The sequence below is a fragment of the Siniperca chuatsi genome, linkage group LG6 (genome assembly GCF_020085105.1).
Source record: "Siniperca chuatsi isolate FFG_IHB_CAS linkage group LG6, ASM2008510v1, whole genome shotgun sequence".
Lineage (NCBI taxonomy): Eukaryota > Metazoa > Chordata > Actinopteri > Centrarchiformes > Sinipercidae > Siniperca > Siniperca chuatsi.
In genome coordinates, this window is record NC_058047.1 from 18,507,292 (window position 1) to 18,519,427 (window position 12,136).

Consider the following 12,136-nt stretch of genomic DNA (forward strand, 5'->3'; position numbering starts at 1 on the left):
GAATGCGGGGAACCGTTGGGGTTTGAATTGTCCTCTGAAAGCAGCGGCAGATGACAGCAGCTTGTTGCGCTCGCAAATATTGCTAGTAAGTTTGTGAGCGAGCCACTTCACACCACCCTAAAACAGCTTTCTGCACTATCGTCGACTGAAAATGTCGAAAAAACAGATTTACTATTCTGACAAGTACAACGATGAGGAGTTTGAGTACAGGTATGATTCACGTTTTTGGGATTTGCTAACATTTTCAAAAGGCCGTTAGTTTGTGTTGAGTACGTTAACGTTAGTTAGCTTAACGTCAGTTCACGGTAAGATTGGTTAGGTTAGCTAACTTGACGTGGCTCAACATAACGTTAACTTTTGCTGGCAACTTCATTTTGAAATGGGTGATTTACTAAAAGATTACTAAGTAATTTAACGTTAGCTAACCTAGCTTAAATTAGGTTTCGTAACTAGGTTAGCTACAGCTAGCCATGATAACTGTTACCTTAAAGCTAAGGTTAATGTTAAAATCTGTTTGGTTTGAATGTTGTGGGGATAACGTTAATTTTACTGCAATGTAAATAACCCCAACTCCTACATTACTAGTATCGTAAAATGAAGCTTCGAGCGTCAAAGTTAGCTGAATTTGTCTTCCTCAACGTTAACGTTAAGTTGCTGCTTGACCGTCCTTTTGAAAAATATTTTTTTCTGAGCTCTAGTGGGTCATCCTTGACAGTTTTTAATGTATCTTCCCATAGGCATGTTGTGCTTCCAAAGCAGCTGTCTAAACTGGTGCCCTCCTCCCACCTGATGACAGAAGATGAGTGGAGGGGACTCGGGGTGCAACAGAGCCAGGGCTGGATTCACTACATGATCCACAAACCAGGTGAGTAACCGTGGACTTAAAGGATAGGTTCATATTTTTTCAAGTCTTGTCTTAAAATAATGCTCACAAGCCTATGTGTATATTGAAAGAGCTACTCATCATTGTAATCATTCTGTTTGTGAAGAGATCCTTTCTTACTGTTTCTAGAAGAGATTAGGGCCAAAATCTACAGTCCTTATTCTGTGCAAAACTGCATCGTAATACTCAGCCAAAGCAAATGTTTGGTTTCAGATGTCTGAATTAGTCAAATCAAATGGGTATTCATGAAGTGTTTTTAGAACAAAATTCCCCTTTTGTGTTACTTTCACTCCACTGCAGCTCAGCAAGGAAACACTGTCCAGGGAAATGGAACAATGGAATTTTGTACTTAAGACTATGAACTTGGAAAATACCTCATTGTTTTGTCTAACTCGGACTGCGGAAGCCTCATTTTAGCTTCAGCTCAGTTTTAATGTGCGTTTTTGCACAGACGGACTGTGCATTTTGTCAGCCATCTCTTATTTTTTTAGTCTGCCATTAATGGATATCTTCATGACTAGTATGGAGAGGAGGAATGATTACAGTGACCAGTAACAAATGTACATCAGCATGTGAGTATTGTATTAAGGTACATATGAAAAGTATCTGAACCTATCCTTAAATAGCTCCTAGCATGTGCCATTAGACTGTGATGAAAGTTACATGCACATGGACCACAGCTGTGTGCATGACAGTATGGTGTAACCACTGTACTGTGGATGATGCTGAAATACTTTTTTTGCTTTACTCTCCAGAGCCACACATACTGCTTTTCAGAAGACCTCTACCAAAGGATTAAATGGGAACCATCTGTAAAATGCCTGCTATCATCTTTGCTGATTGGTATTGTCTTTGGACCATACATCTCTCCTACATACATCTCTACATATGTTCTAATGTATTGTAAAGAAAACCCTTAGTTGTATTGTGTTTTTTGTCCATTCAAACTCCCTCAATTTTTAGAGGTAATGAGAGGCAAATGGCTTGATTCCACTGTGAATGATAACCTTATAAACCATATTTTACATTTTAATACATTTTTTTAAAAATGTCTTTGGATGCCATTTTGTTATGATTGATTTTATTTAGTGTGGTCATACAGGCATAGTATTTTATTTTTCTCCAGCCCACAATTTTCCCAAAAGAGCTTTCTGTGTTTGAACATTTCCTGTTCTTTAAACTTATGTTTGTGTTGTGTACATAATATTATTTCTAGATATTATAAACTTTGACAGTGAGTCATGGTGGATTCAAAAAGTTCTTTGTTGCTGAAAGAACAAAATAAAATGTACTTCTTCGCATATGTTTGCTCATGAATATTTGTTTTCTACCAGATAACAGAACTGTTTCTGTAATTTTGGGGGAGTGGCTGATCAGTCAGAAACATTGACAACTAGTGGAGTAACAAATTCTGAGTGTCTGATGCCCAGGGAGAAGGCTGGTGCTCGAGCCTTGTGAACTGTCACTTTCTCTGGTTTATAAGTTCCAGGACCGGGTTTATTGGTGGCATCTCTGGGCAAGCTGTGACGTCCCAGCATTGAAAATGCTGGCTGTCGGGGTAGATAAACACTTGGGTCTGTGCTGTTGTATCTGCAAGGCCCTGGCGTCTTGGCTAAATCCACAGATGGTCCCCCTGTGCTGTAACTCCCTGACATTGTGTAGCTTGCGCTGGCTGGTTTGTTTGGGACTTGAGGGCCCATGAGCGGAGGGAGACAGTACTTGTTAGGAGCAGGTACAGAGTCAATGCTCCGGTATCGTGTACGAGAGCTCATTGTGTAGGATGGGGCTCTGCGCTGGAGGTTGCATGGTGGGGCTTTCTCAGGGCTGTATGCACCTGGTCCAGGTGTCTGGAATAGCTCCTCTGGTGATTAGAAAACACTTAATATAAACCATCAACTCAACACCATATGTTAAGAGTGTGTACACTTAGTGGGGTTCAGATTTTCAGTTGTAACAGCTGTCACCGAATCTCTACAAGTAGTGTCAAAAACAAATGTGTTTGTACAAGGGTTCATCCTTTCACAATAATGGAGCTATTAGCTTGTTGTTAGTGTAAAATTCATCATGACAACATATAAATTAATCTGTGAAACAAAATGTGCACGCAAAACAACAGATATTTGCTTAATATGAATAGGAACTTACTCTGTGCTTTCATTCTGCCCAGCATTGAGTATGCAGGTGTGCCATCCCTTCCAAAACGAGTGATTTTTGCATCAATATGATACTGAGGCCCTGGACTTGAGTCAACACAATACACTGCAGGGAAAGTAAACATTTGATCAATTCAATATAATGTGTTCTCTGTCAGTTTGATCATTCAATAGTCCTAAAATTAACTAGCTAGATCTGTGGTTCTCAAACTGCAGACCTAAGGTTACATGAATATGATTCATGTGGTGACATAAACAAACAGAAGTGATCTGATGCTAGCAAGGCTGTTTAGCTAACCTGAATCTTTTGTTTATTTCAGTCGCCCATATTGTTAATGATTGATAAAAATGAAATTCAGTTTTGCTGGGGTGGAGGGGCATTAAATGTTTATCAGCTTCTCAGGTGAACATGGTGAGAAATAACTACAGAAATATGAGGTGTTGTCTCCCCCTACTGGCTCTAATTTGATGTATACCACTCAGCGACTTAGCTCATGAGATGTATGTGAGGAGATGAAATCATTCTGAAAAGGTGGACACATCAATAATTGAAATTATATACATTTTTATATATATACACATACATAAAAATGCTTTGTAATGTTTCTGTTGGTGCCTGCTCTGCTGGTTTATTCTTAATTATCTCTTTTAGCTGTGACAAGATTTATGGCTTTGACATCAAAATTCTGACCAAGAATGTATCAGTGTTTAATTACATAAATAATAAATGTTTCCTCTAGCTATATGAAGGAGATGAAGAACTCACTATTGTCACTCATCTTGCCATGGAAAGAATATGCAGGACTTGTTGGCTTGGTGAAGTCATGGCCAACAAATCCAATGGTGGGAGGAAGCCCATAGCACCCAGGCCCTGGTCCTAGAGACGGGGAGGGGAAATATCACAGAGATGGACAGCCGACACACATACACATTAATACTATAAAATACATTTACAGCAAACAAATCACACATATGTGCAGTAAGGGAGATTTAAAGTGGCAACATTTTTTCTGTAAATCATGGCTTCTGTAATTAATGTAAGGGCTTCTTCTGTTGCTTTGTGTGCTGTAGAAAAGTAAGGTCCTGTGCAAGTATGTATACTTAGCAGTATGCAATGTCCATTCATTTACAAAGTTAAAGAATTTTGCACAACTTGTATGCGAGGCAAAAATGATCTGCATTAGACCTGCATCATCATTCTGCTCCTTATAATAGATCATAATTAGACCTTATAATTGACAGCACTGGGTGGGCACTGGGTCAGACAAACAGCTAGCAGCACACATCAAGACACAACCTAGAGCAAAGCATTACATCAGCATACAAGTGTTTAGGGGCATGTGCACAAGCAGAGCAAGTGGGAGCATTTTTCACAGAAAAGAGCAAGTTCTGGCAGGTCTGCACACATCCTCTGCTCTGCTCAAGTCAATGTTCTCCCTTTTGAAATTATGAAATACCAAGTGACCAACTGGAACATAGCTAATGATACTGATGCCTTTAGGGTGTACAGTTTTATACACATGGATTTACACAATCAGTAAAAGTAGCTTTTTGTAAGAACTTAGCTTCCATTAATGAACTTACCTTTTTCTCTTCCTGCAATTACTGGATATTTTTTCTCCATTTGACTCTTTGTAGAAGCGATGGATGCTTCAGGAATCCCTCAATCGTAGCAATACAACCGAGAACCGAGTCATACAACGTGTCAATCATAACAAGAGGCTGGCTAAAGAAGTAATGATTAACAATTCTAAAAAACAAACAAACAAAAACCCTTAAAAGCGATGATCTTTGCACCTTTCCACAGGCAATTCCTCTTTTTGACCAGAACTGAGGCAGGCTGCATACATGGAAATTCAGTCATCAGATGAGCATCAAAGGAGCACCTCACTCTTTAATCCATGTCCGTCTTGGTGGTCTTTCTTCACATATCACAGTATTGTTTCTCCAGGATCCAGCATCACCCATGCCCTGGCTTACTGTGAAACCCAGAACCCTGGATGATCCAGAATCAATCCCTAATTTCCTCTGAAACAATCGGGAAACCTGAGACGTATAATACATATCAAAGTGTCAACAGCAGAGCAGACTCTACACAGGACAGGGTTTTATCTATCTGCCTGTTTGTCCCTTTGTCCCAATGCTCCACCTGTGGTGGCTCAGACAGATGAATAGCCCTTCCACCACAGAGGTAGATGTATAGGTGCACTCAGCTGGTACTTAGGAACAATGTCATCACTCCGATTCACTCTCATGTAATGCTAGCTCCCCCTGCAAACCATGAAACCAAGATCCCCCTGTCCCTCCTTTCTCTTTTCACTCTTTCTGCTCATTGCAGTGTGGAGACGCTCACTCTTCAGCCATGCATGCGGTTGCCACGGAGACTGCTGTGGATAGTTTGCTGCAGCCAGGTCCCCTGCACTGCGGGCTTCTGGTCACTACAGAAACAAAGTTTGTTCATTTAGACTGGAGGGGTAAATCCTGCTGCATCTGTTTAGAGCTTAGAGGGAGGGTAACATGTTTGTGAAGTTCCATAACTTTTACCTCCAATATTACCTTAAAGTATGAACTACATGCACAATACTGCCTTGACACTGCATACTGTGTTGCATACATTTTCTTCCCCAAACACATATACATAAAGCCCCAACTCAGGCAGTCACAGGCCGAGTACCTCCATTTGGCAGGCTCAATTGAAATGCCAATGTACAACCCTCTATTTTCTCATCTTTAACTTCAGGTCAAACTGGTTACACAGATGCAGTTACATTTTAGCCCTCTAATCCCAGTGATGATTTGCAGTTGGGATTTGAAGGAGTCGTTTAAAGACCTGAGCTGCCAGAGGCCGCAGTAACTGAGAGGGTCGACAAGTGACATGTGCAGAAAACAAACATTAAACTTTAACAGGCTCTCCCGGCTGCTTCTCTGGTAACCCGAATCTGTTGTTAGCAGTTACACAAACACATACTGTGCACATCCAAACTTATATATAGTGTGTACAAACTGATACACGCCTGTACATGCTTTCTGTCTCTTACACAGAAGCATGCCAGGGGTCAGAGAGTCAGTTATCAAAGCAGAGGGCCCTCTGAAGCAGCAGGGTTGTAACACAGCTCACTGCTGACAGGAAATTATCTCCAGACTTAATTAGCCTTTCAAAGGAAATGGAGCAACACAGCTTTCGTAAACAACTGCACTGCAGCTCCTCTGCTACTGTGCTGCATCTGCAGAGAACGTATTGTTCTAAAAAGTAACAAGGGTCAAGTATTTCTTTCCCACAGTTATACAAAATGTAATTGCACAAGCTGAAACAGAAGCAGAAAGACTTAAACCCAGTTAACCCATATTAATGGCGGGACACATGAGCAAGTCTTGTCTGCTTATTAACCACAGCATCAAAACCTGAGCGTGTAAAGGCAACAAAACCAAAACCTTGGATTGTATACAAATTTTATTCTCGTTTGTTTCAAAAAGCACAATGTTTGATATGAATAGGGGGTACATTTAATCAAATTTGGTACATTTACAGAAATTCAAAACTTCATTCTTGATTTTTAAGTTGATTGCTTCACGAATCAAAATTAACAAAAACAAAATAGCTTATGAACTGTACAATCAAATCTCAAGGTAGGTAAGGTGAAGGTGACTTGAGAGTAGATGATGTTGGTGTCTTGGTACAATAGTTCCAGAAACATTTGGGCTGGTGCTTCCTAGTGGTAAAAAGACGCATATCTTGTAACAGTAAAGTTTGTGGTTTGAGTCGGCCAATCCCCTTCCCTTTCCCTATTTTTCCTGTCAATCTCTACTGTGCTGTATAATAAAGGCAAAAAGCCCAAAAGAATCTTAAAAATGAAAAACATTTGAGCTTATGTTTCTGTAAAGCATATGGTTAGCATATGTCTTTTTTCCCCCCCAGCAGGATACCAGCACAGGAATTCCATCAAACATTTCAATAATTGGGTTAAAGCTTGCTATGAAAAAAAAAAAATACCTTCGACAGCACATATCTTTTGTTTGAACTCAAAGAACCACAAGGGCAAAAAGTAGACTGTTATGGGAGGGCAATGACAAAAAAAATTTAAAATGATATAACCTCTAGCTACAAATAAATACCACAGATAGAAAATATAACAAAATATTTTGTTTAAAGTCAGGTGTAATTACAAACATAAATACTTGATTATTTCTTCTAGTGATTATAAAGGCAGTACAGTGAATAACAAAGACGCTATGGTGCCTCTTGGTGACTAGGAGTCTGGAGGAAGAAAGATAAAAGTCTGGAGGACACTATCTTAATAGCAGTCATACACAGTCACATCCAACCACACACACAAGCGTAGAAATGCATTCATACGGACTCCATTCAAAACGATCTAACACCTTATAACATACACTCACACAAAAGTCACACTCTCATTCTCCAGACTCCACCATCTCTTCCTTTAGGCTGTCTCTCTTCTCTTTCCATTCACTAGCATATTCACAAATAATGTACAATTAAGAGGTGGGTATGGCTTCACTCTGTGAGCGTTTCTGTGGACAACAAGAAAACAGAACACACTTTCATTATAATATTATCATCTCAGACACTGTTAAAACTTCTTTCACTTTTTTCTTTAACATTATTTCCAGAGACAAAACCATTTACCTGCAAATAATTACCCATGAATGCTATTAAATGACAGTCTACTTCTGACCCAATGATATAGCTGTTTAGACAGGAGATTAAACCTTCCATTCATTTTCACTACAACTTAATCTATGGATAAGGCTGTCTAAATTCTATATTTTTCTTATTGTCAACAAGTCCCACGAAAAGACAAAAACCAACAATGAATTGATTCTACCAACAGGTATTGTCTGTGTAACCAGCCTCTGTAGCTGTAAATACTCAATAGAGCACCAAATGTGTATCCATTCACATCTGAAAATAGTCCCTAACAAATGCACTGTTTACTCCTGTTCGAGTGATGTTTGTTAAATATAAGTATATAACTTAACTTTTTTTTTTTAATGAAAGATTTACTTTTGCAGGAATGAATAAGCTTGGGGCTGAGTGCTACAGACAGGGTAGGGAACTTGGCAGGTATTGAGAGACAGGCCAATGCATTTTGGTCTTTTCAAGGGATTTGTTGACAGTAAGAAACATAGAAATAGAACAGCACCAGCATTATCCTTTAAGCTCTAGGCAAAAAACACGAGAAATATGCCAGAGATCCAGAAACCTAGTCTGATAAAAAAACAAAAACAAACACACAAACACAACGATGGAGCAGCTCTTACCATCGCTCAGGTGTGTTTTTTGTATCCAGTGTGGGTAACTGGGTTTCTGCCCGCTGGAGCACCTTCTGCTCTACATCCTGCCCACCTTCAGGAAGGTCAAAATGGTCCCCTCCCTCTGCATCAGCAAGGAAAGGCTCAGAATCCGGGTCGTATTCATAGGAGTAGTAGGACACCTCTGCCATGGACCCCTGCTCCTCTTCACCTGGAGACATCGGGGATGGGGTGAAAAGTGGAGACACATTAAACTGAATGAGAGTCGGTAGAGATTGGGTCATCACAATATCTGATATACTATGTATATAAGAGTACTTATATATGTAAGTACTTGATTTAGTTGCTGAAGATTAAAGAACTGGGTGTCAGGGAGACAAAATGTACCATGTGGAGTTTTTGACCACTATTAGGCTTATAGAGCAACGTTGTTACATATGGGTCCCTGTTTTGTCTGTTCTCGCATGTGTGCACAAGAACGAACATGCATGCTGATCCATGATCTGATACACATTCCTGCCAATGGTTTTACACTATTCCACTGATCTACAGGTGGCGGTAACGTACATGGATGTAAGCTAGCAGGTTTCAGACTTTTAAGAAAAATCGGCTTTGCAAATGTTTTACGAGGAATTAATTTGTTAGACTTCAAGGATACACATGATGCTTTTTGGTGAGAAACACTGAATGTAAACAGAAAACTCCACAGGGCACCTTTAATATAACATCTGAAGCTCTTGCAGCAATACCCCATCACAGACAGTAGGGGTCCCTCCCTGCTTAAAATGTTGTGTTCTCACATAGCATGCTACTTCAAAATCATTCTTTTTGGGTAAGGGTATAGCTTTATTAAATGTTCATTTTACTATGAGTAAATGAGTAATATGTACAAAGTACTACGAGTCCACTACAATCAGATTTAGCTTCTTTAAAGTTTGTGGTACACACTGTACTTTATTGTGAGGTCTAAACACACACGCACACACACACACACACACACACACACACACACACACACACAAGAATATGTAAACATTTAATTCTTAAAGTGGGAAATTAAAAGTTCACATGATTAAAGCGCATGCACATGAAGGAAAATTTCATCTCAAATGAAGCCTGCAAGTCTGTGTCCATTATACTGGATGTTGTCCTCTGGTACAAATTCACTAATAAGACAAGTCTGCACAGGGAAGCTAATTCCAGAGCTTCAGCTTCCTCCACTGTTCCAGTGGAAAGTGTCATTTCCTTGGCACAGCCCGCCTTCACCTATTACACTCTCAGTGCACTTAGCGGGCATGTCGTCAACATTCTAATGGTTTACAATGACAGTGTTTTTACAGTACTTATTCAATCTAATCATCCCAGGGTTATCATATTGTAGGTTATTGTGTGTGTGTGTGTGTGTGTGTGTGTGTGTGTGTGTGTGTGTGTGTGTTTGGGCGTATTTGCCTGTGTGAGCATGCAATACGTGTATGCATATATAGATATATGTGTGTGTGTGTGTGTGTGTGTGTGTGAGTGCATAACAGCATTCCTGTGGGGAGGGTGAAGCGTTAGCCTTTGTACGAAGGAGACCTTTGACTAAGAGCAGCTCTGTGAGCTACAGGCTGGGAAACAAGTCAGTGCAGGCTGTGCCACATCACACACATCACACACACACACACACACACCTATACACAACGCAAACATTCAAATAGGCAGACCTTAATGTTATATATCAGTAACAGCTCACATATTACCACATGCAATCCATGCACACACAGCATACATATACAGTATGCACACTTCTGCAACTTGTGAATGAATGCAGTGCTTTTTTATGTTTTCGTTGCCAAATGTAACACAGCTACATCCTCCCTCCGCAGGCAGCCAAACATCCTATCAGGAATTCTCTGGCTGCCTCTCTGGAAGTGGCAGCTGATCTAAGTTCATGGCAGAGCAACAATCAAGCCTGCAGTGTGAAACCTATCCACCTATTTATCACACCAATTGTAGACATGATGTGGTGGCAGGGGAATGTGCTGCCACACACCCTGCCTACGTATCTACTTTCCTCTTCTCATCCTTTCTTTCATTCTACCCTGCTCTTTTTTCTCTTTCTTCTTTCATCTTGTCTCCCGCTCGTCTCTCTTTTACTATCTTTCTCCCCTTTCTTTTCTCAGTTGTACACCCCCCACAGACTCTTTCATCTCTTTGTCTCTCACTCTTTCTTCTTCATGTCCTTGTGAACTCCCATTCTCCACATTAACAAAGAAAACACACACACGATTTACTAAAAATGTTTTATGCAAATGACATATGACATCTCTGCCTCGACTCTCTACATTTACATTTAGCTGACACAGAAGCCCAGATTGACCTATGATGAGTGCAGAATTGGATTACATTCCTACAACAATCAAAGCTGTAGCATTCAGATAGCGGATGTAACATGCTGCTGACTCTTATAACATGTGCATAATCCAGATAACTGTCAAGTGAAGAAGTAACATATAGAGTAGTACTGCCTCTGCTGCTGGGTACAGCTGGCCTTAGCAGGCAGATGGATGGAAGGTTGGAGAGCAAAAGAGAGGTGATATGGAAAAATTGTGAGGAGAGTGTATGCGGGAGATGGGAGGTGATGCAAAGCTGTGTATGCGTAGGGAAAGGTGTGGTAGATGAAGTTACCTGTGTGTACAGGCACTGAGGGCTGCTCAGTTTCCTGGCTTGCTATTGGTTGCCTGTCCTCCACCGTGGTCTCCACTGGAAATACAAACACACACACACACACACACATTTATGTGGCTGCCACAGCACCTAAAACTGCTAGTAATGAATTCAACAGAGTTTCAGTGTTGCATAATCTAAATACTGCCCAGAAGCATTATCCACCCCACTGAGCAACACTTCTTGGCAAAATAATGATATACACTCAGTCTCAACAGAGGCCTACATTAAAATCTTTCCAAAAATAGCAGGGGCCAAACCATGGCCAGAGAGGCCGTGTGTGGAAACAAATTGTATCTTTTTCCTTTTCAAAACAGGGAAATGGTGGCATGAATCTCCCCCACACAACCATACACAAACAAACAAGGTCAGGGAGCTCAAAACAAAAATACGATTCTTTTGATAATCTACAGCATGAACCACTTGGCACAAACTGAGGTCTTTTCCCACCAAAGTTTTGTCTATGCCTTTTCCCAATCTGCTCCACAACATGAAGGCTCCTTTGTTGTTGGGCTGTGCGTCGGAAAGGAATGTGACAAGGATTTCAAAGGGCTGGACAAAAGCACTCTGTCATTTGGAGAGAGCCCTGTAATACAGCAGAGCGCGAGAGAGGGTGGGGGGTACGGCGGGTAGCTCTCTCCAGAAAACTCATCCAGTAATCAGCTCAACACCTGAACAGCTGTTTCTACAGCTCAGATCATGGCACACACAGATGAGCATAGACACACTTGCATGTGCATGCGAACAGACACACATACAGATGCATGCACAATGGACATTACACACTCACTATGAGTTACAGCAAAGCCAACTGACTTTTTTCCTCTAAAGGGAGGAAACGTTCTGGGATACACTGTCAATGTCTGTGAGTTACAGCCCACCTATTGTATAAATGAACAGTATACAGTTGATATTAGCTTGAATAGAACAGCTATTTCCTGCTCCAGACCTAATCTTCTAAATTTCACTGAATTAAGGGTGGATGCACAAGCAGTAGTATGAGATTGTGGCTGTTTCAAAATAAAGTGAAATTTAAACATCTAAACAATAATTTCCATCCAAGTCTCTGATTGGTCGACTGTTTCTCCAACCGGCAGACCTATTTGAATTGTTGAAAAAA

At 40.5% G+C, this 12,136-nt stretch overlaps 3 protein-coding genes across 4 annotated transcripts in view; 1 reads left to right on the plus strand and 2 right to left on the minus strand.

The window, feature by feature from the left end:
• The first annotated feature begins 14 nt into the window (after positions 1-14).
• cks2 (CDC28 protein kinase regulatory subunit 2) lies at positions 15-2,184 on the plus strand. Its single transcript, XM_044198788.1, has 3 exons — positions 15-210; positions 738-865; positions 1,639-2,184. Exons 1-3 carry the CDS (start codon positions 152-154, stop codon positions 1,680-1,682), a joined length of 231 nt encoding a protein of 76 aa, XP_044054723.1. The 5' UTR covers positions 15-151; the 3' UTR covers positions 1,683-2,184.
• A 71-nt stretch (positions 2,185-2,255) lies between these two features.
• odf3l2b (outer dense fiber of sperm tails 3-like 2b) lies at positions 2,256-5,290 on the minus strand. 2 transcript variants are annotated; one of them, XM_044198786.1, is made up of 4 exons: positions 4,834-5,290; positions 3,803-3,913; positions 3,029-3,142; positions 2,256-2,744 (listed from the first exon to the last, which is right to left on the minus strand). In XM_044198786.1, the coding sequence occupies exons 1-4, from the start codon at positions 4,898-4,900 to the stop codon at positions 2,257-2,259; spliced, it is 780 nt and encodes a 259-aa protein (XP_044054721.1). In that variant the 5' UTR covers positions 4,901-5,290; the 3' UTR covers position 2,256. The 2 variants fall into 2 exon arrangements, with proteins under 2 accessions (XP_044054721.1, XP_044054722.1); XM_044198787.1 differs by having other exon boundaries at positions 4,621-5,290.
• A 1,179-nt stretch (positions 5,291-6,469) lies between these two features.
• The window catches only part of cpamd8 (C3 and PZP like alpha-2-macroglobulin domain containing 8), a 43,645-nt gene continuing 37,978 nt past the window's right edge, over positions 6,470-12,136 (minus strand). The window contains exons 42-44 of the mRNA XM_044198789.1: positions 10,978-11,052; positions 8,320-8,521; positions 6,470-7,569 (exon numbers count right to left, since the gene is read on the minus strand). Coding sequence (XP_044054724.1) covers position 7,569; positions 8,320-8,521; positions 10,978-11,052 — 278 coding nt within the window. The 3' untranslated portion in view covers positions 6,470-7,568. The remainder of the gene's footprint in view (positions 7,570-8,319; positions 8,522-10,977; positions 11,053-12,136) is intronic.

What these genes read in the sequence shown, in the direction of transcription:
- odf3l2b (XM_044198786.1), bottom strand. Translation starts at nt 4,900, where the DNA reads ATGACTGAATTTCCATGTATGCAGCCTGCCTCAGTTCTGGTCAAAAAG. An exon ending in GAGGAATTGCCTGTGGAAAG is followed by an intron (nt 3,914 to 4,833) that starts GTGCAAAGATCA and finishes CCCCGTCTCTAG; the next exon opens with GACCAGGGCCTGGGTGCTAT. An exon ending in GGGCAGAATGAAAGCACAGA is followed by an intron (nt 2,745 to 3,028) that starts GTAAGTTCCTAT and finishes TCTAATCACCAG; the next exon opens with AGGAGCTATTCCAGACACCT.
- cks2 (XM_044198788.1), top strand. Translation starts at nt 152, where the DNA reads ATGTCGAAAAAACAGATTTACTATTCTGACAAGTACAACGATGAGGAG. An exon ending in GATGAGGAGTTTGAGTACAG is followed by an intron (nt 211 to 737) that starts GTATGATTCACG and finishes ATCTTCCCATAG; the next exon opens with GCATGTTGTGCTTCCAAAGC. An exon ending in CTACATGATCCACAAACCAG is followed by an intron (nt 866 to 1,638) that starts GTGAGTAACCGT and finishes TTTACTCTCCAG; the next exon opens with AGCCACACATACTGCTTTTC.